Source organism: Lepidochelys kempii, chromosome 7, assembly GCF_965140265.1.
Source record: "Lepidochelys kempii isolate rLepKem1 chromosome 7, rLepKem1.hap2, whole genome shotgun sequence".
Taxonomy (NCBI): Eukaryota; Metazoa; Chordata; order Testudines; family Cheloniidae; genus Lepidochelys; species Lepidochelys kempii.
Window position 1 is genome coordinate 58,269,610 of NC_133262.1, and position 26,746 is coordinate 58,296,355.

At 48.3% G+C, this 26,746-nt stretch overlaps 1 protein-coding gene across 4 annotated transcripts in view; it reads right to left on the reverse strand.

The window, feature by feature from the left end:
* Nucleotides 1–26,746, reverse strand: part of ANTXRL (ANTXR like) — an 88,233-nt gene that overhangs the window by 32,511 nt on the left and 28,976 nt on the right. For all 4 annotated transcript variants that reach the window (XR_012159932.1, XM_073353021.1, XM_073353020.1 and 1 more), the window contains 8 exons: nt 21,169–21,267; nt 19,272–19,341; nt 16,021–16,099; nt 12,749–12,844; nt 11,110–11,148; nt 9,233–9,331; nt 7,500–7,667; nt 6,301–6,381 (listed from right to left, as the gene is read on the reverse strand). Coding sequence is in view for 3 of the 4 variants with exons in the window: in XM_073353021.1 (XP_073209122.1) it covers nt 6,301–6,381; nt 7,500–7,667; nt 9,233–9,331; nt 11,110–11,148; nt 12,749–12,844; nt 16,021–16,099; nt 19,272–19,341; nt 21,169–21,267 (731 nt within the window). In the remaining variant the exon portion in view is untranslated. The remainder of the gene's footprint in view (nt 1–6,300; nt 6,382–7,499; nt 7,668–9,232; nt 9,332–11,109; nt 11,149–12,748; nt 12,845–16,020; nt 16,100–19,271; nt 19,342–21,168; nt 21,268–26,746) is intronic.

The following is a 26,746-nucleotide window of genomic DNA, read 5'->3' on the forward strand; positions in this document are numbered from 1 at the left end:
CTTTTACACCCTGTTATAGTCCTGGCCTTCACAACCTCCTCAGGCAAGGAGTTCCACAGGTTGACTGTGCGCTGACTGTGCACTTTTAGGCAGCTTCCGTTGCCCCAGCTCAGACAGCTGCCCCAAGCTGCCGCCTGTGCTCCCCCCAGCTCCACTGCTGGCTTTAGCGCACTAGGTGGAGCAGTGCTGCTGTGAGTACATCTATGGGAGCTGGGAATTAAACGCTCGGCTCCAAGTGCAGGCAAAGCCTAAGAGGAATAACGGTAAGCCCACCCTACGAGCTGGAGGAGCATGAAATGAGAAAATCGGTTTAGCACTGTCAGTGTGCATACGAGTGAGAGAATGACCATGTCTCCCTCTAGAGGCTGACTTTGGTGAGGCTGAGAACCTGCTACTGACTCTCAACTAATTGTGTCATTCCTTTAGCTTGCATGGTAGAGGTTCTGTCAACATGAAAAGTCCTGCAATGCTGTAAGCTCTTCAGGTCAGGGGCTGGGTGTATATTTTTGCACGGGACCTCCATCTCGTTCAGGGCTCGTAGGAGCTACTGGAATACAAATAATATACAATAATATTGCTCCCTGCAATGCTGGCTCTTGCAATGGAATAAAAGAATTGAGATGCAACTTCCGCCAGTGCATTTTTCAGAAAACAGAACCGTGCCCAGTCATTTTCTTGTTTCCCTTTCAATATTCTTCAGCAATAGTTAATTTCACAGCCCATAGAACAGAGATGACCCTTATTCTTCCACTGAATGTAACTCAATGAGATTCTTTCCAGCCTATTTCCCCAGATGCACGGTTGATTTTCTAATGTTCCCCTGAATACAACAATCCTTCAGCTCGCTCCATTTTAAATAGCCTCTTTGCTGGTTTCTTTTTCTTTTGCACACAGCAGTGTTGTAGGCAAGTAACTGAGAATCTCTGTTTTGAGTCAGCCCCTTGCATGTTTCTTGACTGCTCTGACAGTGGCAGGACTGTGCTCTGCAGGGATAGAAACCTACCAGCAGCGCGAGTGAAAGGTGGAGGATAGAATACTACTATACAATGTGCCTGCTATCAAAATACAGCTGGGCCTCAATGGTCTATTCAGAAGCCCAGGGCCGTGCTTAAGAAGTAAATAAGTGACTCTAGTGCAGCTGCCTAAGGAAACGCAGCCTGGTAAACCAGTTAAAAGGCAATTTTACAGAGCAGCATAGGAAGCTGAGTTGCATTTATGGCAAAAGGAAAAGTGGAGAATGCTGAAGACTAAATACTGATGCGGGAGAGTTCCTGGTCCAGGGCACAGCAGCATCTTGCTATGAGCAGGAGTGATGCACCTAACTGGCTTTAAAAGAAAATCGGAGCCACCTTTTCTGTTGGTTACTAAGGGTGAAATTCACCCAGGTGTGGAAGCCCAGCACAAGGCCACTTCAGCCCCTGTGACAGGCACTTTATTATTGTACTGGATGTAACTGTGCTGCAGGATTCGGCAACTCCCACCCAGACACTCCCACTGAGAGCTGGGGTGCTGAAACCCAGGGCCGCTGGCCCGAGAGGGGCACAGAAATGGGGAGAAATAGTTTCACAGTCTTCTCCGCGCAGCCCATCTAAATCTCCATTGCACAAATCCAGATCAGAGGGTGGGAGGGCCCAGGGCAGGATCAGCCAGTATCTGGGCAACGGTTCCCCTCAGAAGATCCCTGACAGAGTCGGTATTACTGTATTAGGTCCTGATGGTGCCTGGATCCTGACTGAACTGCTGCCAAGGAAATCAGGAGGCAGTATGCAGACACAGGGCATCTGTGTCAAAAACCTGGGCTGGTGGCAAGATCTGGGGATTGGAGCTCCCTATTACGTGCACATGAAGGAAAACCTAAGAGTGCTAATAGCTCACCTTAAGTGATCTCTCTCGTTACAGTGTGTAGGGTAACACCCAGTGTTTCATGTTCTCTATGTATATAAATCTCCCCACTATATTTTCCGCTGAATGCATCTGATGAAGTGAGCTGTAGCTCACGAAAGCTTATGCTCAAATAAATTGGTTAGTCTCTAAGGTGCCACAAGTACTCCTTTTCTTTTTGCGAATACAGACTAACAGGGCTGTTACTCTGAAACCTATTTCCCCATGTTTATTCCCCCCCTCCACCCCCCACTGTTCCTCAGATGTTTTTGTCAACTTCTGGAAATGGCCTACCTTGATCATCACTACAAAAGGTTTTTTCCCCCCAGCTCTCCGGCTCTCGGGCTGATAATAGCTCACCTTAAGTGATCTCTCTCGTTACAGTGTGTATGGTAACACCCATTGTTTCATGTTCTCTATGTATATAAATCTCCCCACTGTATTTTCCACTGAATGCATCCGATGAAGTGAGCTGTAGCTCACGAAAGCTTATGCTCAAATAAATCGGTTAGTCTCTAAGGTGCCACAAGTACTCCTTTTCTTTTTGCGAATCCAGACTCACACGGATGCTACTCTAAAACCTGTCATTATGCAAGGCACTGCATTTAGCCGTATGGAGTGGAAATCTATCAACTTCATGAAAAAACTCGTACAGATACAGACAGACATCATCTTCCTCTCCAAATGCAAACAGATGGACATCGTACCAAAAGGACTGAAGGTAAAAAATCCATTACAATCTACATACCACACAGACTATGCTGACAGCTTGTGCCACACGCTCTCAAAGAAACTGTGGAACCGCCTGATCAACATCCTCTACAGCAAACAGGGAAAGATTAAGAATGAGCTCTCAAAAATGGATCCTCTCATAAAAAAACAACCTTCCACACAAGCTTCCTCGTGGCTGGACTTTACAAAAACTGGACAAGCCATTTACAACGCACACTTTGCTTCTCTACAAAAGAAACAGGACACTAAACTATTTAAACTACTACATGCCACAAGGGGCCACAACAGTGGTTCCCTTAACCCACCCAGCAATATTGTTAATCTATCCAACTATACTCTTAGCCCAGCAGAAGAATCTGTCCTATCTGGGGCCTCTCCTTCTGCCCCTCCACCCCCACAAACATGATACAGTTCTGTGGTGACCTAGAATCCTATTCCGACGTCTCCGACTCAAGGAATATTTCCAACACACCTCTGAACAACATACTAACCCACAGAGACCTTCCTACCAAGACTACAAAAAGAAGGATTCTGGGTGGACTCCTCCTGAAGGTCGAAACAACAGACTGGACTTCTACGTAGCGTGCTTCCGCCGACGTGCACGGGCTGAAATTGTGGAAAAGCAGCATCACTTGCCCCATAACCTCAGCCGTACAGAACACAATGCCATCCACAGCCTCAGAAACAACTCTGACATCATAATCAAAAAGGCTGACAAAGGAGGTGCCATCATCAACATGAATAGGTCGGAATATGAACAAGAGGCTGCTAGGCAGGCTCTTCAACACCATTTTCTACAAGTCATTACCCACTGAGGGTTACCAAAAGAAACTATAGCATTTGCTCAAGAAACTCCCTGAAAAAGCACAAAAACAAATCCGCACACACACACCCCTGGAACCCCGACCTGGGGTATTCTATCTGCTACCCAAGATCCATAAACCTGGAAATCCTGGACGCCCCATCATCTCAGGCATTGGCACCCTGACAGCACGATTGTCTGGCTATGTAGACTCCCTCCTCAGGCCCTACGCTACCAGCATTCCCAGCTATCTTCGAGACACCACTGACTTCCTGAGGAAACTACAATCCATCTGTGATCTTCCTGAAAACACCATCCTGGCCACTATGGATGTAGAAGCCCTCTACACCAACATTCCACACAAAGATGGACTACAAGCCATCAGGAACAGTATCCTCGATAATGTCACGGCAAACCTGGTGGCTGAACTTTGTGACTTTGTCCTCACCCATAACTATTTCACATTTGGGGACAAGGTATACCTTCAGATCAGCGGCACTGCTATGGGTACCCGCATGGCCCCACAGTATGCCAACATTTTTATGTCTGACTTAGAACAACACTTCCTCAGCTCTCATCCCCTAATGCCCCTACTCTACTTGCACTACATTGATGACATCTTCATCATCTGGACCCATGGCAAAGAAGACCTTGAGGAATTCCATCATGATTTCAACAATTTCCATCCCACCATCAACCTCAGCCTGGACCAATCCACACAAGAGTTCCACTTCCTGGACACTACGGTGTTAATAAGCGATGGTCACATAAACATCACCCTATACCGGAAACCTACTGACCGCTATACTTACCTACATGCCTCCAGCTTTCATCCAGACCACACCACACAATCCATTGTCTACAGCCAAGCTCTACGATACAACCACATTTGCTCCAACCCCTCAGACAGAGACAAACACCTACAAGATCTCTATCACGCATTCTTACAACTACAATACCCACCTGCTGAAGTGAAGAAACAGATTGACAGAGCCGGAAGAGTACCCAGAAGTCACCTACTACAGGACAGGCCCAACAAAGAAAATAATAGAACGCCACTAGCTGTCACCTTCAGCCCCCAACTAAAACCTCTCCAACGCCTCATCAAGGATCTACAACCTATCCTGAAGGACGACCCATCACTATCACAGATCTTGGGAGACAGGCTAGTCCTTGCTTACAGACAGCCCCCCAACCTGAAGCAAATACTCACCAGCAACCACACACCACACAACAGAACCCTTAACCCAGGAACCTATCCTTGCAACAAAGCCCGTTGCCAACTGTGTCCACATATCTATTCAGGGGACACCATCATAGGGCCTAATCACATCAGCCACACTATCAGAGGCTCGTTCACCTGCACATCTACCAATGTGATATATGCCATCATTTGCTAGCAATGCCCCTCTGCCATGTACACTGGTCAAACTGGACAGTCTCTACATAAAAGAATAAATGGACACAAATCAAACGTCAAGAATTATAACATTCAAAAACCAGTTGGAGACCACTTCAATCTCTGTGGTCACTCGATTACAGACCTAAAAGTTGCAATTCTTCAACAAAAAAAACTTCAAAAACGGATTCCAACAAGAGACTGCTGAATTGGAATTAATTTGCAAACTGGATTCAATTAACTTAGGCTTGAATAAAGACTGGGAGTGGATGGGTCATTACACAAAGTAAAACTATTTCCCCAAGTTTATTCCCCCACCCCCCACTGTTCCTCAGACGTTCTTGTCAACTGCTGGAAATGGCCCACCTTGATTATCACTACAAAAGTTTTTTCCCCCCCGCTCTCCTGCTGGTAATAGCTCACCTTAAGTGATCACTCTCGTTACAGTGTGTATGGTAACACCCATTGTTTCATGTTCTCTATGTATATAAATCTCCCCACTGTATTTTCCACTGAATGCATCTGATGAAGTGAGCTGTAGCTCACGAAAGCTTATGCTCAAATAAATTTGTTAGTCTCTAAGGTGCCACAAGTACTCCTTTTCTTTTTGCGAATACAGACTAACATGGCTGCTACTCTGAAACCTAACATCCCCTGTGTGGATCATTCCTGCAGAGGAGTGCTTGCCTTATGGAAAAGTCCTACAGAATGTAACAGGGGTGAAACCAACAGGGTCCTTCAGAAATTACACTCTATAGATCCTACAGTGCCAGATCTTCTGCTGGTGCATATTGGCATACCTGTGATTCACACCCGCTGAGGATCTGGCCCATGGAACTGAATAAAGCAGGAGATCCTCTCTCTAGAATGTTAAAGCCCACGTATGGATTGTGTGCAGATTATAGCCCTGCACTAGAATCCCACAGGAACGTTATTCTCTGTTCAATTCCAGGGAATTTTCCCAGAAGGATGGGACCCTGTGTGATTTATGATTTCTCTTACCTGTCATTTAATTCTGCTATTGAATGAGTAAAACATTTTGTGAGCCGTTGGTATGCAGGATCCAATATCTATTAATGCTTACTATTCTATATGAAACTAGAACACAAGAATCTATTCGAGTGCACAAATGAAGAAACCCAACCGCTAATTCCAGTGCATCTCTGCTTACAGAAGTAAAGGCAAGAAACGCATCATGGAGAAGTAACATCAGTCAAGAGATGAATCGGCATCTTCAAATGACCTAGTCTCTAAGTGTGTCTGATCAAAGGACAGCACCAGAGAGACAGTGATTGACCATTAGGGGCAATGCTTTTAAACAGATGCCACTGCAAACATTTTAGCTCATTGTTAAACCTCAGGATCTAGTGATGGATTTTAGCCTCAGGGTAATCCAGAGAGAGACAAGCTCTCAAGAAGAGGGAAAAAATGAGCATTACTGCCGACCACAAAGAATCGACATGACAGTGCGTCCATGACAACTTACCTTATCCCCTGGCTGTGGTCTCATAAGAGAGACTTGATCGTAGCCTCGACGAACCAGAGCCCACAACGCATCAAGTTTGCCCTGGAATCAAACATACGTGACATGACCAACAATGCTTGAGAGAACAATGTGAAATTAAACGACAGTCGACTTGCTGTGATATTACTGTGTGTTTAACCGTCGGCACACAGGCTGGCCCGGAGGCCGCTGCTCTTTGTATACTCATTATTATCTGTCTGTGTATTTATAGCATGCCCATCACTGTAATACTGAGTGCCTAGGGGAACCAGCCATTGCACACAATGGAACAAATCCATCCGACTGGAGTCACATTAAGGATGCATCTGGCTTACTATGAACAGTTAACATAGATCAGCAGGTGCAGTTAGGTGAATGGGGTTAGACAGCGTTAAGAAAAGACTTGAAGAACCAAAGAAGCTTGTGGGAAGTCCAATGATGGGTGGCCCCATAAAGCAGAAGAGAGCAGACTTGGCATAGATAAGCATCCAAAAGACGGATCGCTTAGTCAATTTTCATAACACTTTGAACTTCACTGGCTGCTCCCGTCGAGGATTTCAGTGTATGACACGAACATCGGTGAACCAACCCTGGGAGATAAAGATGCATTATCAGCAGCAGCATCAACTGAGACAGGTTAAGATTTTTAAAGTGTTTAGAGACCTAGAGATGCAGACAGGCACCTGACTCCCACTGATTTCAGTGGCACTTTTGAAAAGCCTTCTAGGTATCTTTCTGCACCGTTAGGCGCCTGAAGACCTTTAAAAACTTGACCCTAACTGGCTTTGCCAAGGTGCACGCTGCGTCTTTGGCACAGCTGGGTGAGACGAGAGCTGAAATCCATGAGTCCCAGTCCAGGGCCGTAACTACACGGCCATCCTTCCCACCTCCTCTACATCGTCTGTCCCTCTTGGGTGTGCATCACCGAGCCGGTGCTGTACTGAGAACAGATCCTGGGATTTTCTGCTGGAATCCAATCAGTGCAGAGGGACAGGAAAACAGGTGAAAGAAGTTCCCAAGCCTTTGCTGCCTGGTGAGATGTCTAGTCCCAGAAATGGTGACCCCTACAATAGTTCTCCCACCCCACGGCTAACCATGAGAAATGTGCTCAGGAACCTGTTCGTGGTAACATGCCTGGCATAAATGACCCACATTTTAAAGCTGACGTGCAGATGCGTTACCTTGATTGGAGTGTACCATTTCCTTTGGGAAGGTGGCTTCCTCACATTGTGTTTCTTCGGCTTGGGCTCCCACGGCTCATACTCTTGCTCTGGCAATTTGATGACGGCATTTTTGGGCTTCTCTAATTTGGCCCCTTCCTCCGTTGACCCTTTGTCTCCCCACCTCACCTGAAGTGGTAAGAGCACATCGTGGACACAGAGGCTTTGGTGAGCAGTGCTGACACACGTCTTAACTAGACACTTCTACTATTTAATCTAGTTCTTCTCAGTGTCTGTGAAACACGCACCAATCGCTCACGCCTCTGGGAGAAGTGACCTCCTTGAAAGCAAAATTACTGTCAGAACAATCCATCATGACATACAGCCACCAACTAATGAAGAAGGAAAATCCCCGAACGAACCATCACTGTAAAGAGGAAACTCCAAAAAATCAATTCCCCACCCAATTTCCCAGCCAGCTCTTTAGCCAGCAGGCACCTCCCATCCAAATCTTTACTTGGGAAAAACCCAGGGTAGTCAGATGCATGTTGCACTGGGCCCTGAAGGTCATCAGACATGGTCTATCAAGGTTCCAGAGTCAAAGATCCTCCACTGAAAACAGCCCAGCAGCAATCTGCTAGAGTCTGCATCTTCTGGCAACACACACGCCACGAATGGTCTCCCATGGCAGGGGAGTAGCTAACGTTCCTGGGTGCTCTCCACCAATAGCCCCAAGAAGAGGGCACTGCAGCCCTCCAACTCAGAGGTGACAAAAGTATCCAGGAATGAGAAAAAGCCCTGAAGGGTTCTTTTGAGCAGTAGCTCTCAGGCTTGGTGGGCAGTTAGTCCTAGTTCACTACACTATGTTTTTCAGCAAAGGACTCTCCATAGCTGCGTAGGAGAGGGCTGGATTTCCCCTAATAATACATTTCAATTCATATCAATAATAGAAGACTACCTTTTTTAAATCTCAGGAAAAACTTCCTAACTGTAAGAACAGTCGGCCAGTGGAACAAATGCCTAGGGAGGTCATGGAAGCTCCTTCACTGAAAGTTTTCAAAAGGAGGCTGGATAGCCATCTGTCCTGGGTGGTTTAGACACAACAAATCCTGCATCTTGGCAGAGGGTTAGACTAGATGATACTTGCAGTCCCTTCTAACCCTATAGTTTTATGCTTCTGCCCTTGGGTTCCAACTGACCTCAATGGGAGCTGTGTGAATGCATCCCAGGGCAGGATTTACCCTATGCAGCTGCTTAGCCACTTGGTTTCAAGAGTCAGAATCTCCCATGCCAAACTGATAGTGCATCAGGTTTCAGTGCCTGATTGTAAAATCCCAACCTCTGGGGCTAAGAAGCAATCACTTCTATTCAATTTGGCCAATTAGTGCTAGACCCTCAGCTGGTATACATTGGCCTCACTCCACTGAAGTTATAGGGTGAGACCCATTTACACCAGCTGAGGATCTGATCCAATAAAGTGAAAGTGTTTGGTCCTCATCCCGTTCCTCAATCTGCAAATTTGCACTCACTAATACTTCCAGACACAATTAATTGCACGATGCAAACGATGGCAGCTTGATAGCTGATTCCTGGGCTGGCAGGTGTGATTAGGTAGATGGGTCCTAATTAAAAAACAGCCTCCCTATTCCATCATGATAACTCTGTAAAAAGCATTTTAAAACATCTTGCCGTGGTTTTCAATTAAAAAGGCTCTGATTGTTTACTGCGACGCAGGAAACGAAAGCGCCTGATACCTCCATCCTCTTAATTCCACCAACACCTCTGCCTCCGTAATAAGATGCATCCACGGTTGGCCACTTTTTCTTTGGCAATCCATCTTCATCATCCGATTCCTGCGGGAAAGAAGGAGAGTGATCTCTGTTGTTTTCATGCACACAGCATGGGATGTAAACAAGCGAACATCCTACGGCCCTATCCCTGGCTATGTGGCTTTGTATGTTATATTTATGTGCTGAGAGCAAACAAAAGCCTCTTGTCTCTGCAGCTGCAATTTTTCCTAGAGAAGTCAAAGCCGACTGTCTGTTCCCTTCTTCTCGTCTCTTCAGGCTGCTTTTATATATGGTCAAATATGCATAAAGCTTCAAAAATCACAACTGCCTTTTAAGGGGGTAGAAGGCACAGTGGAGATGAATTGCACATTATACTGGCCTTGCTGCTATGTTCCATAGACTATGTCCAACACTTTGCCAAATGAAACCCTTTCCTAGCTGTGCTTTGAGAACAGTATGTTGCTAACAGGAGAAAAGGCAATCCCTGTGAGCTCACTAACATGCACGTCGGAGCATTCTTTCCTTGCAGCTGTACCTAGCTCCTCTGCCCTGTTTGGTTCTTTGCAGCGATGGGCTCAGGCTGCAACCATTCAGATCAGGCACTGGATTTTGTACCTTTGGGGGGCTTGGATCGGGGGTGTTTGATCTGGCCCATTATAAAGATTTGAGCTGGTTTTTTAGCAAACCCAAAATGTGAAGAAGTCCAGATCTTGGTTCTCTTTCAGAGCCATAGTTCTTTCCTTGCTTAACCTAATTCAGATTCAGAATGATCCTGCACTGACATCCCGGGAGACATGTTGCAGGGTCTTCAGCTGAGGTACATTAGTGGAGCTTCATTGCCTCCAATTCAATTTACTCCACCTGCGGAGCATTGAACTGATTTCAGTGGAGCTGGGCCAATTTCTACCAGCTGAAGGTCTGATCCCCACACCTGCTGGTGCACAGAATGCATTTGACACAGAGAAGGGCTCAGCAACGTCTCTCCACAGAACCTCCTCCCCCACCCCAGGCTTCACGTTGAATTGCCACAGAGTTGCTGCTCGGGACAAATCACAGGCTCCCAAAGACAGTAATGGTGGCCTTTGGCAACTTCAAAATGGCAGCTGTGGTTCCCTCCTCAGATGGATGCCAAGTTACAGCAAGTTAGCAGCCAACTGCAGCCTGCTTGTGTGGGTTAGGCAGTTATTTTTGCCACGGATTAACTCTGTGTGTGCATGTAAGGAGTGGAAACAGGCAGGACGCTCCCCCTCACCTGAGATCAGGGTCCCATTGTGCACACACCCAGCGAGGCACAACCCTGCACTAAAGAGCTTCCAATCGAAACACACAAAGGGTGAGAGAGGAAGTGACATCAGTAGCAGAACCAGGCACACAATCTCTAGGTCTCCCGTGTCCTGGCCCAGTGACCTATCCTCTAGACAACAGCCTCCACACTGCCTTGTACCTGATGATGGACTCTAACCTTTACTCCTTCCTCAGGTTAAATTCCCGTTGAGAACAATGGCAGTTTTGCCTGAGCCAGGCTGCAGCACTGAGCGCAGCGTCTGGGAATATGGTTTTTCATTCGTGCATGATGCTCAGCAGCATGGACCAAAATATCGGTCTGACCAAAAAAGTGATTCTGCAGGCATCTCACTGGGGGTTATGCAGGTATTTTTCCATGGATGAAGAGCATCTGTGTGCATATATATGGACCTGAAGGCACGGCTAACCCTATCCCAGGAGACATTCTCTCACAGCCTCAGAGTTGACATTATGAATCCCACCAAGTTCCTAGGCAATGTGTTACATTGCAGTGGCTGCAGACAGTAGTATTATGGTTTGAAAAATAAAATACTTACAGGCTCTGGGGGCGGTGGTGGCGGAGGCTCCTTGATGACCTACGACATACAGGCAATGGAAAGAATCAGAGTTAAAGGTACACCTTATATCCCTGTCACTGCCTCTGTCCCCCTGGACTCGGTCCTTCTCTTTCCCCTAGGCTCACATTACAGGTCGGCGCAGAAGGATTGAATTTTATCAGTAAACGTCAGTTTCACTGCGCGCACACAAACCGGTGAAAAAATATTTCCATTGATAATCATTGAAATGTACAGATAGACAAAGTGAGAACAATGCTGCCGGAGAGTTTGATTTTAGGATATTTACTTTGTATATTTTGACTTGTGATGTTGACAAGTTGTGCTTTAGAGGTTATAAAGCTTTAACGATTTGAATCTCAATGTGAACTGTCATTAACGGGTTATTGTCCGGCCCCTGCCCATTGTTTGCCTCCCCCCACACCATTGTCTGCCCCCCAACTGTGAAAAGTTCCCTGCAAGGGTGAAAAGTTAAATTGATAAAAATAAAAGCTTAAAAATAAACATCGATATCCATTGTCGTGATAAAAATAAAACCTGAATTCTGCCAAGCCTAATTTTAGGTGCGTGCCCATTTTTGGATCGAGGGTCGCCCTCTCTCTCCCAGCAGCGATGCCACAGCATTCAGCAGGCTGCGCTGGCTCCCTGGACAGTGACCTTTCGTGCCACTGAATGGATCAGCGGGCAGGAGACAGCTGGCAGAACAGGATGGCTGGCACCTTTCCTTTGGGACAATGGCTGGCATGCAGTGTGGTATGTGTGATCTCCGACAGCTGGTAGAGACGAGATTGCAGGGATTCTCCTGCCTGCTGATGAACTGAGCTACCACCAACCAGCCCTGTCCATCTAGACTGGCACGTTACTGGGCCTGACTTGCTTCTCGCTTCCCCCGGGCCAGCAGTCAGGAATAATGGCACTGAAGCCAGTGCAGTGGCACTGGGGTGAAACTGGAGTAGATGAGTCACCAATGCTTATACACCAGATTGAATCACCCATAATATGGGCTCAGATTTTGTGAGTTCAAACTTTCCCTTAACCTGTATGGGTCATTTGAGTCCAACACTACGGTGAAACATTAACCCATGAGTTGAAATGTCAATCATATGAAATGCATTTCCAATGAAAGTAAGAGCATACACACACGCATCCTCATCATAGCTAGCGCTTTCCATCCCTAGATCTCACAGCACTCTACAAACAAAACCAGTATCTTTAACCCCATTCCGTGCAGGTGGGAAATGGAGGCACGGAGAGAGGAAGCGACTTGCCCACGTCACCCTGCAGCTTGGTGGCAGAGCTGCAGATGCAATTCACATCTTCCGGTTCCTAGTCCTGTACTCTAACAAACCGACCCTGCTGCCTCACTTTGGATTCAGCAAAGCTCTTCATCACCTGCTTAACTTTCCACGTGTCCGTGAGTCCCATTGAAGTCAATGGGAGAAGGCACAGGTTTACGTGCTTTGCTGAATCAGGGCCATACAGATAGATCAGTTTATATCCTAAGATGAAGATTCATGTCTGCTCCTCTCGTTGTCTATTGAACATCTCTCCAGGCTTTTAACTCCAGCTTCCGGCAGACAGCAGAGGAAACTAAGACACAAAGATCAAAGGCCATACTCACCACCGTGCAGCACAGAGGCCAGAACCACCAAAGCAGCGCCAAGGCCAGCAACAGGAACAGAATTAAGAGTGCGATGAAAAGGATCGTCCCACTGAGCTGCAAACAAGACAGTTGTTTCCAGGTTACCTTAATATGGCACAAGCTTGGCAGGCTAACACCGGCAGGAGACCCGAAGGCTGCGCTGTTAGACCTGGAGAAAAGGAGCTGGTTTGCTTCACTACAGGTTTTAATCAGATTATACAAAGAATAGAGAATTTATCATTATTGTCATTGGGACTGGATTCTACGCTCAGGGACAAGAGTTAATATTTCAAGCCCTGATACAGGATCGCATCCCTGTTCAGCAAGGGCATTTATGCACATGCTTGTGTCTCTTTGGCTTCAATGGCATTTGAGCACGTGGGTAAGTGCTTTGCTGAATTGGAACCTAAGGATGTGATCCTGAAGACAACATTCCCCAGTGTCTGTGGTGGGGCGTTTTGCCTGATTTCTGACTGCAGGATCTTGCTATGGATACTCAGGCATGCAGCGAGCCATGACTGACTGTATCTTCCGATCCCTTAACTGTGCTAATGGGCCATTTTGCTACAATACTCTCATTCATGGGGCAATAAATTAGGTGCAGGTGACATGTCTGACATCCATACTATGCCAATCTTTGGAACAAAGACTTTAAGTTCTTGCCTCTTGTATTCAAACTGCTTCCTGGTGTAGACAATGTTCTAGCCTGGTTGGCATTTAATGCCACATTGTCAAGTGCTCAGCACCCATAACTGGGGCTACAATTTGAAAAGCACCCAACACCCAGAGGCTCTCACTGTGAAACTTGTGACCAGATTTTCAAAGCAGACATGCACCCAAAGCCACGGAGCTCTTCTGAAAAAACAGCCGCTGGTTTGGTGGCTATATCCGAGCCAAGCTCTTTGGATGTGAGTTCTGAGCCCTTCTGAAAATCCTGGTCTTCGTGAGTTAATCTGGAAAGTCTTGCGAAACCAATCACTAGCTGTATCCCTCTGCAGATTTTCTGTAATAAAACACTCACCCTAAGTGACACCACACAGGCCCCTGTGCACAGCCTGCAGCCCAACACAACCTCTTCAAGGAACAAAGAGCCTTTTCTACAAAAAGCAACCCTTGCTACAAGGTGGAATGTTGCATGATGGGATCTGTAGTTTCCCTGGGCTGCATCAGGCCAGCTGGTGATGGTAAGAGCAAGCAGTAAAACTTTAGCCCAGCTGCCCTCATGATCCTATTATCCATGCTAATGGAAACCTTCTCAAAGTCAGTTATATTATGTCAAAGTTTGTGTTGGATGATCTCAGTGTCACAAAGGTAACAGGGCCAGCCAGCTGAAAAGATGCAAAACCTGGGAGTGAAATGGAGGAGGGGCTAGGAGCCGATCAGATAAGATGGTTAGGAAATCGGTAAGATAAGACTGGAAATAGGTTGGTGGAGGGGCCGGAGAGGAAACCTCAGGAGGAAGGGGAAGAAAAGACACTTACTGTACAGAAAAGGACAGAGGAACCGTCTGAGAATGAGGGCCGAGGAGGCCAGCTTGCTGCTGTTCACAGCAAAGGAAACAGGAGAGAAAGGAAACGGAAGGATCCTCTAAAACGATAAAGAAAGACCTGAATGCATGAGATTCCGCACAAGCCTGAAAACATATTTGCAGAGAGTGGGCCAGAACCTCAGCGGTGCGATCTGATTTCAATGGAGCTAGGCTGCTGCACATCAGCTGAGAATCGGGCCCCTGTTCTTGCTTGTTTTGAAGCTACAAGTGACTTGAAGGGCTGGTGAAAAGTGCCAGATTGACAGCCTTGGAGATTGCAGTCCTCTGTTTACCCTGAGGCAATGGCAATGCATGCCTTCCCCAGCAGCCTGGCTGAGCTCTGACCTGCAGGGACCCCCGCTAGAGCTAAGAGTTCAATCTCCATTAGAAGCGCGTGAAGCACCGGTAACCAAATACACAGCGAGTTAAAATTCACGGTCCGTTACTGACCCAAAACCGGGCCTATCATTGCAAAAGCTTTTGCTGCAGCAGCCTGGGATGGCTTTGAAGGGGACGTGGGTGTAAAATGCATGCTGTCCGGGTGTCAAATCCCTATCTCATTGCAATTCTTGCCAAGTTTGGAGGGGGTTTTGAAACCAGGTGAAACAGCAAAAATATCCCTGCTCAATTCCAAGTGACTAAACCCTGTGACTTTCCCACAGCTCTGGGATTAAATTTCCCAGCGTGGTAGCTGAAAAAGTCAGACACCTCAGCCATGTGGATTTGGGGACCCATTCCTTCCATGGCCTCTTCACTGACGCTGCCACAAAGGGGCCCAATGAAGGCACACCGTGTGTGATGACAGCTTTGTGACATAGCCTGAGACAATCAACCCCTTCCAATAGCCTTCAGGCGGCACGGACACTGGCCAGAACTAAGCTCACCTTGACACCCATGACCTGGGTGTGAAATGCCTGGTATCCAGCTATTATGGCAAACCTCCTGTCACTTCAACTCATGGGTACAGATCCTCAGCTAGTGTAAACTGATGTAGGTCCACTGCCTCTCTGCTGATTTATGCCAGCTGGGGATGTGGGCTATTCTCTCCCCTGAGGTGCAGTGAGCAGATCACTCATCATAGTTGGCTTCTTAGCTTGGATTATTTGATTACTTCTAAAGTTAATCTTCCCTAAAAGGTCATCTGGGGCTCTTGACTCCTGTCCTGCTCCCCCATGGCAGACAGATGCCAGCCACGGAGCCGCCGCATAGCCCAGTCCTTTTTCTCCCCGTCTCCCATCAGTATCAGCGGCACAGAAAGCTCTCCCTTGGCTGGGTGACAGAACAACCCCTCCAGGAAAAGCTCATCCCAGCACTTGGGGCTACTGTCCCTTTATGGTCCTCCCCATGCCAGGAAGGCCAACCCTCACCCCATTCCAGTGGCAAACACCACCCCCTAATGAATGGGAATGAGACAGGGGAACAGAAGAAGAATACTGGTGGACTGCCAATACTTTCTGGGGGGTTGGCTTCCTCTGGGGGGTCCATGGGTCCCTCCCAGACCCAGTCTGAGACCGGCAGTTCTCTCTCTTTCCTGGGAGGATATTCTTGCACTTATGAATCAGTCGCGATCCATGCATGGATTGCAATCACTCATGAACTGCTCTCAGCCAGCCCTCGCTGCTTTTTAGTGTGCTGCTGGGATCGGCTCTGCAATCGCGATGGAGAAGAGGCCTTCCCCGGAGAGCAACCCTTTCTTCTCAAGGTGGCTCCATACCATACTTACACACTGTGTGCTGGTGATGCTGACAGAGCTGGAGATGAATGTTAGCCCGTTGTTCATGCTGACTTGGAGGAAAACCACCCTAAAGCACAAAACAGATACATTTATTTTTAGTGTCATCTTTATACCCACTGTTCCCCTTCTTCCTGGCCATTGGCTCCTGAACACATGTCCTGCCTGGTCAATGCAGTTATGTGACTGCAGGTGCTCACCTGCATCTGACTGTTAGCTTGCCCAAAAGCCAACATTGTTACGTTGGCTAAATTGAGTTGGGGCATATGTTCTTTATTAATAGACTCCATTCTCCCTGGGGGTACAGGGCACTAGTTCAGTGACTTAGAATGCTACGGCTCAGATATTTGCAATACGACCTGTGCTAAAACGGGAAGCTACAGGTTTAAGCTGCAGCAGGGAATACTGTGGGGTCACACTGGGCTTTCCTTTTCACAGGGATGAACCCTGAGCATCACCACTGAAATTAACAGACCTCCTCTGGATTTACGCCAGGGTAGCTGTGAGCAGAATCTAGCCTTAGGTTAGACGGCATGTTCTCAGCTGGTGTACGTTGTCATTGGCGTACACCAGTTTAGCACCTGTCCCTAAGAGTCTAATTCTGCTCTGGCTTAAACCCCACCTAGCTATATAAATACTTATCTACCCACCCCCACTATAGTATCTGAGCACCCAATGGGATTGCAGGGGGATAAAATGGGGCACAACTCAACCCTTTAACTTTAACAGGGGGTTGGGTCACGAAAGAAGTTGCTGAGGTGGGTGGAGGAGTCACCATCATTGGCGAGAGCAGAGAAGATCCAAACACAGGAAACTAAATTTGATTCATAAATAAAGACACTTGAAATCCATCCCCCCTCTTTTTTGGGGGGGAGGGGTGTCAAAATTTGAAATTTGCTTGAAATTCAATACAATCTCAATCCACTCTAGAGTTAGATGCAAAATGCAGGGAGGAGGGGACATCACATACATTCAGTTGACATTCAGAATTGCCGATATTCAAAATTGATGGAGCACATACTCAACACTTAAAGCAATTCCTCCTTCTCTGCTCAGTAGTCTTGTTTACACAGACTAGTCTCTCGGCTACCAGAGATTGTTTAGGGAGAATTAAATTGAACCTCCCATGAAGCAGGAAGACAGACGAAATACCTGACTAGAGCTCCGGGAGATGAAACCTGAAACCACATAAAGTTTGCCTAGCGCCAGCTTTGCTGCAAATTTGAAGCCTAGGCCAGAATGCGCTAAAAGGTTCACAGACATGGACAAATTTACGTGGTTCCCGTGGTACCTTGTGTAATTTGCAGTTGCAGAGTCAAACCAAATAATACTTGGGAGTTTTCTGCTTTCGGATTTCTTTTGAACCAACCCAAAGAAAAGCTGAAGGAAAAGTCTGTACAGGTCCCTACAAAGCGAACTTCTGAGATCTGCAGCTTTGCATCCTGCTCAGATGACTTGGAACTCACATCTCTTTGTGCAGCACCACTACCATCAATCGCATTGCACGGAGGAGAATGTGGTCGTTTGCCAGTGTAGTCAGAGGGCCAGATTCTGTCCTCAGTTAGGCTGGCGTGAATTTGTAGGGATTTTATTTACAACGCACAAAAAGTATCAAAGGGCTGAATCCCCCCCTTGCCCTGTACCCTGTGTAGTCCTTTCTGCCTAAGCAGAGTGGATGTAACATGCCACCAGGTAAGAATGGCTGCATTTCACACCCACTCTTTGCCCTGGTGAAACTCACTACTAGGCACTGTTCCAAGCTCCTGAATGCAACTATTTTACGCCCCATGGCACAGATTCCACACTAGTGCAAGACTTCATTCATTACTCCTGATTTACACCAATGTACATGAGAGCAGAAGGATGCCCAGAAATTCAGCCCCCTCATGCATCCATACTATTCCGCATGCCCATGAACAGCGGGAAGTTGTGTGTGGTGATGGAAATGTGGCGCAACCGATTATGGTAGGGTTGATGTGGAAGCCGTAACTTTCAAACCCAATGTGACGAAGCGGGAATTTTTTTGGAATATTTGTATGAAGAATATGTGTATCTCAGTTTCCCCTATATGCGGCATTGCTACCTAGTGGGTGAAAAGGGCATGTTTGCTCTCATATCAGGCTAAGACATAGGCAGGAATAGGGCCTAGCTGTCTGGGGCCTCACGTCCCATATCAATGGAGCTCTTGAGAAGACAATGGAAAAGCCAATTGCCCAGACATGGGCACCTAGCAACCAATGGCCCAGAGAGATATGGACTGCCCCACCTCTCAGCAGGGAGGCCTGAGCCGCCTCTCCTCAGGTCAGGAAGAAAGGACTGGGGGGAGCAGGGGATGAGGTGGACATTAAGCGTTGGCTCCGGGGGCACACATGTCAGACAGACAGGGAGACAGCTTGAACAGTGGGGTTCACTGCAGCTTGGCTGGACTCTGGACTGTGCTTTAACCTTCATTCCTCTGTGCTAACCAAGGCCTTCCTATGTGCATTCCAGCCGTCTAATAAACCCGGCAGTGTAACAACGCTGGATATGTCCCTGCAGGTGCTAGCAGAGGAGGTGCGTTGCTCCCTAAGACTGCACAAGTCTTCCTCAGGGGTCTGTCCCAGTGGGACTCGCTGAGCTCCTGGTGTGAAGCAGGAGTGCTGAAGGCCCAGAGGTCCCATCTAAGGAGGCGGTGAAGCTGCGTGGCTTACCCTGGGGGAAGAGTGAGACCCCTAGAGGGTCTGGCACACTGCAGGGCTCCTCCCATGACTGTTCCAAAGCTGGGGCTGCAGCACTGACCCTGTGGATCCGTGACACCCGATATGTTGGTTTTGACTCTCTTTTTACCAGCGGACCCAGATGCAATGCTCTGCCCATGTGTTTGGGTGAAGCATCGCACAGTCTGATCCCTGTCCCTCCTGCATGATGCACTGCAGGGCCCAGCTCCTCAAGGAGGCATCATGACGACTAAGTGCACTGGCAAGTTAGGGAATATAGGCCGGAGGGGCAGGCTGCAGCCCCTCCCACCACCACTTCAAATGGGGGCAGGAGCCCCACGCTGAAGTGTGCTCAGCCTTGAACGGAGCCATGCTGACGCCCCAGGGGAGGGTCTGGTCCATCAGGATGGCGCTGAACCTGCCAATGAACTTCTGAAAAGCTGCACACGCCTGACCTCCTTGCTTAGTCCTTTTTAGGCAAAATGCCTATTGATCCCACCGCCAACGCCCCCTCCCCTTCAGCCCAGGCTGCAGAGCCGTACTTACTGTCCAATGTCTTCTATTACTGGTGCAGGGCAAAGCAAATAGGTGTCTTGAACAATAGTCGGTTTTTCATCTAAAAGGAAACAAGACAGACTGTAACGTATGGAAAGAGCAGTGTCTCCCGAACGGGCTCAACCCGGAGGGGTGCTGTTGACGTCAGTGAGAACTGCAGATGCCAGATCAGGCCTAGTGTGGACATGGCTCAGAGCTGGTCCTTGTCTTTAGGGGCTGTCTTACCTGTCATTCCTTGTCACAGCTGTGACATCCAGCTGTGACATCGCCCAGCTCAAACCATTCAAAGGCCACCCTCAGGATGGGTCACCTAAATGTTTGGCTTAGTATTGTATATACTGGACACTGTGTTGTTGTAGTTGGGCTGGTCCCAGGATATTAGAGGGACAAAGTGGGTGAGGGCACATCTTTTACTGACAATCTCTTGACTGTTTCTCTCACCAGCAGAAGTTGGTCCAATAAAAGATGTGACCTCATCTCCCTCGTCTCTCTATTGAGCATCTTGTCTGCTTGCAAAGTCCATCTAACTGCCCCCTCCAAATCAAATCCTCTTGTTTTCTAGCCCAGTACCACTCTGAGGAGTCCCATGCTGTCAGAGAGAAGTCTCCAGCCACCGCCCTACAGTGACCACCCAGTGGGTGTGTGCAATGGAAATGCAGCAGAATAAGGATACCAGTTCCATGTTTTGGTGGCTCTGTGTCTGGAGCCCCCACTCCACATGCAAAGCATGCCCGTGATGGGGCCAGCTCTGCCCCCTCGGCACTGACTGGTGAGAGGATGGCCAGAGGAGAGCAGCTATCCTCTCCTCCTTTGCAGCTGATGAGTGATCTGGCACTCCCTGAAGCTCCCCATTGGAGGGCGGGAGTGTCACTCCACCGAGGGTAGGTCAGCCAACCCAAGTGAAGACAGATGATTGGCTACAGGCCACCTGGTCTGCTGTGCACCAGCTGGCTCAGGTATACCCTTGAAGAGGGCTTGCTGGGCTGGGCGGAGCCTGCAAAAGGTGGCTTGGTACTGCTGTCTGCAGGTGCACAGCAGGCCCAGACACAGCCTCAGCTCAGGACTAGGAGAGGGGCGCAGGGAGCAGCTGAGGTGTATGGCCAGAGAGAGACCCAGGGGAACCAGGCTTGGCTAGAAAGAAGCCCAACCACTGGCCCCAGGGGAGCTCCCACCCAGTGTGATTTTAGGGCTAACATGGGGTGCCAGTCTATACCAATCCTGGAGGCCAAATACTGTCCACAGGGGAGGGTGAGCCCCAGAAGCAGCAGCTGTGTGAGTTTCCCCACACCGTCCCTTGGCCAGCGTGCCACACCCTACTCATCTGGGGCTGAGAAAGGAGCAGCTCTCAGACATGGTGGGGAGAGGGGCATCTCTTTGCCCCATTCGAGCCTTAGTTTACATGCTGAGACTGCCCACAAGGGGCCCAATTTAGCACAGTTGTGCTGGGTTTTGTGTTATGATACTTTAGACAAACTCATTTCACAGAGGGACACTTGGTCACTCCCTCCTGAGCCAGTGTAACTGACGTGTGTCTGAGCACAGCATCCCTGGATCAGGACAGTATCAGTCTGTGTTATTAATGGACACGAGAGTGGCAGGCAATTTCACGTCTCCCCCCACAGTACCAGACAGGCTGTATCTGTGTGGACAGCAAGTCAAACCATCTCCACTCTTGCAGTGAGGATGAAAGACCCAGCACAAAGCCTAGGCACTACCTTCAGAGTATGACTTAAGTGATTCCCAGATCTTGGGATTTGACCCATAATATGGGACTAGGGCCCTAAAGAATGCCCACCAAAGTCCATGCAAAGACTCGCATTGACTCAGAGGAGCTGGGTCAGGATCCTTGCGCAATTTAGGGCATAAAATCTCCAGCCCATCAACTTACTGATTGTTATGGTGTCATTGATTTTGAAGCTGCAGAGAACTTGATCGATGTTTCTTGCGTGATAAAAGCCGTTGCCTCTGACCACAACTTGAAAGGATTCTGCAAGAGTAAATAGAATGAATGATGACAAATGACTGACCTTTTCCCCCTCCTCTCTCAAAGACTACGTTTCCATCTAATCCCACTGGGATCTGAAGTAGGAAATGACAGCAGCTGAATCTTGCTCTGTCTGAATCAAATGATTAACTCTGACCCTGCTGTTATAAATGACTACACTACTCTGCAGTGATAGCCCGAAGCACTGCAGGGTCGCTAGTGCAAACTAGTGGTTTATGGACCATTGCTGTAGAAGAGTGGAGGACTTTTTTTAGTCCCCTAAGGGATATTTGCTTGTAACATTCTCAACAGTGTCATGTTTTGCCTCCTGTGAATTCATTTCCCCAGGGTTTGTTCCTCCCCAATATTTCAAGATCAAAATAATATGTCAGTCCAAACACAGACCCAGATCCTCAGTTGGTGTCAATTGCTACAGCTCCATTGACATCAACAGAGCTACCCTGATTTACACCAGCTGGGAAGCTGGCCTATAATATATTCATCCAAAATGTGGGATTTGCATCCAGATCCTTATTAGCTGAGCACACACAAAGCCTGAGCCCCATTTACACTGAGGCCCCTGTGTGCTGCTGGAGTGGTGTGAAGTGACCTTGTACAAGACAAGCTCCAAGGAACTGACAGTCTAAGCCAGTGGATGCTAATTAGACTCAGAATGCCTGGGGAGACCTAGAGGATAGTTCTGTCCCACAGCAGAGGAGGGCTGAGTATTTCATTTAGTGGATGGATGTATATAACTTGTTTCCTTTTCATGGCAGAAGGTGGCCATGGGCCATTAGATCCTCCTGCGTCAGGGGAGATGGATGCTCCTCACTTATTTCATCTTTCTGACTGTCATGACTCACGGGCCTCAAACCCGGGGCCAGAGGAGTAGCCATATGTCAGCCCTCCACTTGGCAGCCTGCTGACCCAGGACGCATGAAGCCCAGCTCCAGTTTGAGGCTCCGCCTCTTACGTCCTGTTAGCAGCCAATTGGCCCGTCAGCCCTACTTAAGCCAGCAACAGGAAGCTGTCCAAACACCCCGGATTTACCCTGCTCTGGACTATGTACCTGGTGCCTCCTGCTTCTGCTCCCGCAGCTTGATTTCCAGGCGTCCGGACCTGACAAGGCTCCTGACCTCTGACTTGCGGTTCTGATCTCTGGTTTGGCTCCTGCCTGACCCAGCTGACTCTTGACTGCTGACAGTGGACTCTGGCTCTGACTGCTAGGTCTGGCTGCCCAGGATGCAGCCTTGACGCTGAGCCAAGCTGAGCAGCTATTTGTCTCCCTATCCCAGTATCATTTCCTTTCCTGTCCATGGACAGGACAAGCGAGCACACTCCTCAGAAGCAGCTGACTCTCCTTGCCACCGTGGCCTTGTCAGACCTTTAAGCAGCATCTGGCCTCAGTCAGTATTTGAATTGGCGACCTTCCAGAAAACAACCCCTTTGGGTGCTAGAGGAAGTGGTGCTGGCTTGTCAGTAGGTGGCACTCTTCCGAGCCACTACAACCAGGATGGGAGGGTCCTTCTACAGGATCTCAGCGCTATGCAATGGAGTTCAGCCCGCGAGGCCAGAGGGTGATCTTTAAAGGGCCAGGATTCTATGGAAGGAGTGGCCGGAGCCACCTGTAGCAGGCCAGCCCCAGGTACCAAGACCAACTGTTTGGCATTTAGTGACTTTTGAAAGTGTGGCTCTGCCGTATGCCTAGACGAAAGATGCTATGATAACATGATGGGTCTGATTCGGTTCGCACTAGTCCTGATTTCCTCCCGAGTGACTCCACTTTGGTTGACACCCATGTGAATGAGGGAGGCACCAGGCAACTATGCATGACAACTCAGGGCACAATATTCCTCCCAGACCCGCATGGGAGATCTCCTCACCAATATGCTTCTATCCCAGCAGCAGCTCCATTCCCAGAGAAATGGCAGAGTGGAGACTCCTCCCCCACACAATGCCGATTAGAGAGGAGAGTTTTGCCTTGGTACAAACCCTGGTGAAACATGACCTTTCTATCCACACAAGAGCCAACCTGTGCGAGCCTCGTGGGAGTTACAAAGAGATTGGCAGCTGCCATTTTCCTTCACGCTCTCTCTCCCTCTCTCCCGCACCCTGTCCCCAGCAGAAACAAACGGTGGCCCAGGAAAAGGCCGGCCACATCAGATGCTCCCCAGCTGTCTGCTGGTCAGATCGCTAGCACACATTAAAGCAGGTGCTCTGGCTTATGTGGCTTCTGTTGTGAAGGGGGAAAAAAAAACAAAAACCTGTGATATTTTTCCTTCATAAGTAACTGTGTTTTGCTCCCGTCAGCAGGAAATGCCTCTTCAGGCTTTTCAGCTCAATTGCCCCCACCTGTCACCTAAGCAAGCACAGAAGAGAAGAAGGTAGGAAGGATGGTCTAGTGGACAGAGCACTGGACTCGGCCTTAGGGGCCTGGGATCATTTCCATCTCTGCAACAAGCTGCTGGCATGATCCTGGGTAAGTCGCTTCTTCAGTGCCTCACTTCTCTGTCTCTAAAATGGGGACTGTATTTCCCCCATAGCAGTGACTGGTCTGGGAGATGCTCAGACACTCCAGTGGTGAGGGACATGTGGGACTGAAAGGGGGGTTGCCTTCATCCATTAGCAAACCTGGATTCGAAGGCAGCGGAAATTTCCAACTTCCCCACTAGATCCCAGGGGAATAAGAAACAGCTTCTGTTTCTAACAGAGCCTGATCGGAAAGGCACACAGACTTTGACGTGTTTGAAATGGGAACCCTAGATCACCAGACAGCCCGCATCTTTATAATGGGCTAAACCCAGTCATAGGATCATAGAAATGCAGGGCTGGAAGGGACCTCGAGAAGTCAAGTCCAGCCTCCTGCGCTGTGCCAGGACCAAGTAAACCTACACCATTCCTGACAGGGGTTTGATCAACACTTCCAGTGATGGGAACTACCTCCACTACCTCCCTTGGAAGCCTATTCCAGAGCTTAACTACCCTTAGAATTAGAAAGTTTTCTGCAATATCCAACCTAAACCTCCCTTGCTGCAAATTAAGCCCATTGCTTCTTATCCTACCTTCAGTGGACATGGAGAACAATTAATCACCGTCCTCTTTTATACAAGTCCTTAAGATATTGGCAGACTGTTGTCAGGTCTTCTTTTCTCAAGACTAAACATGACCAGTTGTTTTTCAACCTTTCCTCAGAGGTCAGGTTTTCTAACCCACCCATAGCCTGAACTCCCCTGATCTCGGAGGATGTTTGTAATCCCGCTGCACATACAGTTCTGAATCTTGCAAGTGGCCCCTATATATACAAGGCACTGACCCAAGACCTCCAGCCGAACCCTCCCCAACCTTGGGATGTCCAAAATTCTGGATCTAAGTTCCGCAGCATGTGGCCATCTTTACTTCTTAGTGCTCTTGCCTAAATTCAGTGGAAAAGAAGGGTAGATTTTTTCAGTCTTTCTTTTCATGTTTACCCCACTTCAGTGGTTTAAACCTTCAACCCACAGGACAGCACGACTGAACATGGGACCGGCCCACAGTGTGTGCATTAGAAATGGAAGCTGCTTACGGACTGCACAATCAATGGGCCACTTTGCTCTCACTGGGCACACAAAACTCTTATTGTCATAGACTGTTGTGCACTTGGAAGGAGAGAAAATTAATCCCCATTATAATAACAATGCAAGTTCTATGGGGAGAGCAGGCCTCTAAATAGGAATGAGAGACCCACCTAATAGTGTAACCCTGTTGCTTGCTGTTTGGGTCTACTAGGGACTGCTATTAGCCAAGATGAGCAGGGATGGTATCCCTAGCCTCTGTTTGCCAGAGGCTGGGAGTGGGCTGCAGGGGATGGATCACTTGATGATTACCTGTTCTGTTCATTCCCTGTGGGGCACCTGGCATTGGCCACTGTCGGAAGACAGATTACTGGGCTAGATGGACCTTTCGTCTGACCCAGTAGGGCCATTCTTATGAGCATGGAAACTGACTTTGGAGCTAAAATCTCAAACTTGTCAACAAAGATTCCTCCATCACTTGGAGTTTTTACATTAAGATATGATGTTTCTTTCTAAAAAAATATGCTCTGACTCAACCACCAAGATATGGCTTATATGACTCGATGAATATGGGCTTGGGGCAGGAATCACAGGGTGAAATTCCCTGGACTATATTATCTTCTGGCTTTAAAATCTATGAGGTTCAAGGGGTGCAATGCAACTCCCAGAGAAGAAGCAGGATGCAGGATTGTAGTGCAACTCCCTGTGCCATTAGCATGGGGTGTTAGGGCCCCTCGATCCTTTTAACTGTGGAACCCATAGCTCCTTCAGTGGCCCACCCCTGGCATTGCCCTCCACACTAGCTGAAGTGGTATGCACCCAAACATTCCCTTGCTGTGCTGAGAAACCCAGCAGGGTAACTGCCCGCGAGCCAGGACATGAAACCAACCAGGACACTTCAGTGTCTGAGCTGACTCAAACGTAACCAGCTTCCATAGTGAAAAAACGCACCAGTTTGCTACAATTTCTTTCAGAGCCAGAGCCTCAGCTGGTGTAAATCAGCATTGTTCAACTGACTTAATTGGAATGATGCTGGTTTACCCCAGCTGAGGTTCTTCCCCAATGGTTGCAAATGGGTGATTTGGGGTTTCCTCTGACGCATCCAGCACAGGCCATTGCTAGAGGCAGCAGCCCAGTGCTAAGACCCAATATGGCAAATACTCCTCATCCATAGAATAAACAAGTGAAAGGCCCAGCGCCACACCATACTCCCCTGTCTGTGTAGCAGGTTGGCACGGACATCAACCTGGATGAGATGGGAATTCTGCTTTTACTAGTCTACACTCCTGCTGAAATTGCAATGGCTGGAGATCTGAGGAGCTGTCAGTTGTGACAGGGAGGACGCAATGCACAGGGCCTATGGATCGGATACAACCACAGCCAAATGGACACGGAGGAGACCGTTCCCTCGAGTCTCCAGTCATTCCCATTGTGACACCATGGTTTGCCACTCACTCCTACGCACCGAACAGAGGTGAAGTCTGACCCAGGAGCTCCAATCCCCAAGCCGTCATTAGCTCATCCCCCTCTTGGGTACACTCCTCGGGGGACGTGGTACCGTGCCACGATAGCCAAGCATGGCCCAGGGGGTGTCATGGTGAGGGGTGAGGATGGACTCTTCCTGCCAGGCTCAGGGTGCGCCGTAGCCACTAGGGTAGAATTCCATTGACATCAGTGGGCCTGATTCTCCTGTGACACTGGCATAAATCAGGGCTAAATCCATGGGACCCAATAGTCACCCTGGGGCAGAACAGCATAAATGAGATGAGAATCAGGCCGACTGATTTCAGTGGAGTTGTACCTGATTTACCGCAGTCTGAGTGAGATCAGAATCAGGCCCAAGATACCTTTGTTTACCACATTTAATAATGGATTAAATAATTTCCTTAGGACATTTACTTCAGCAACTGCAAACCAGCGTACATGCTCCA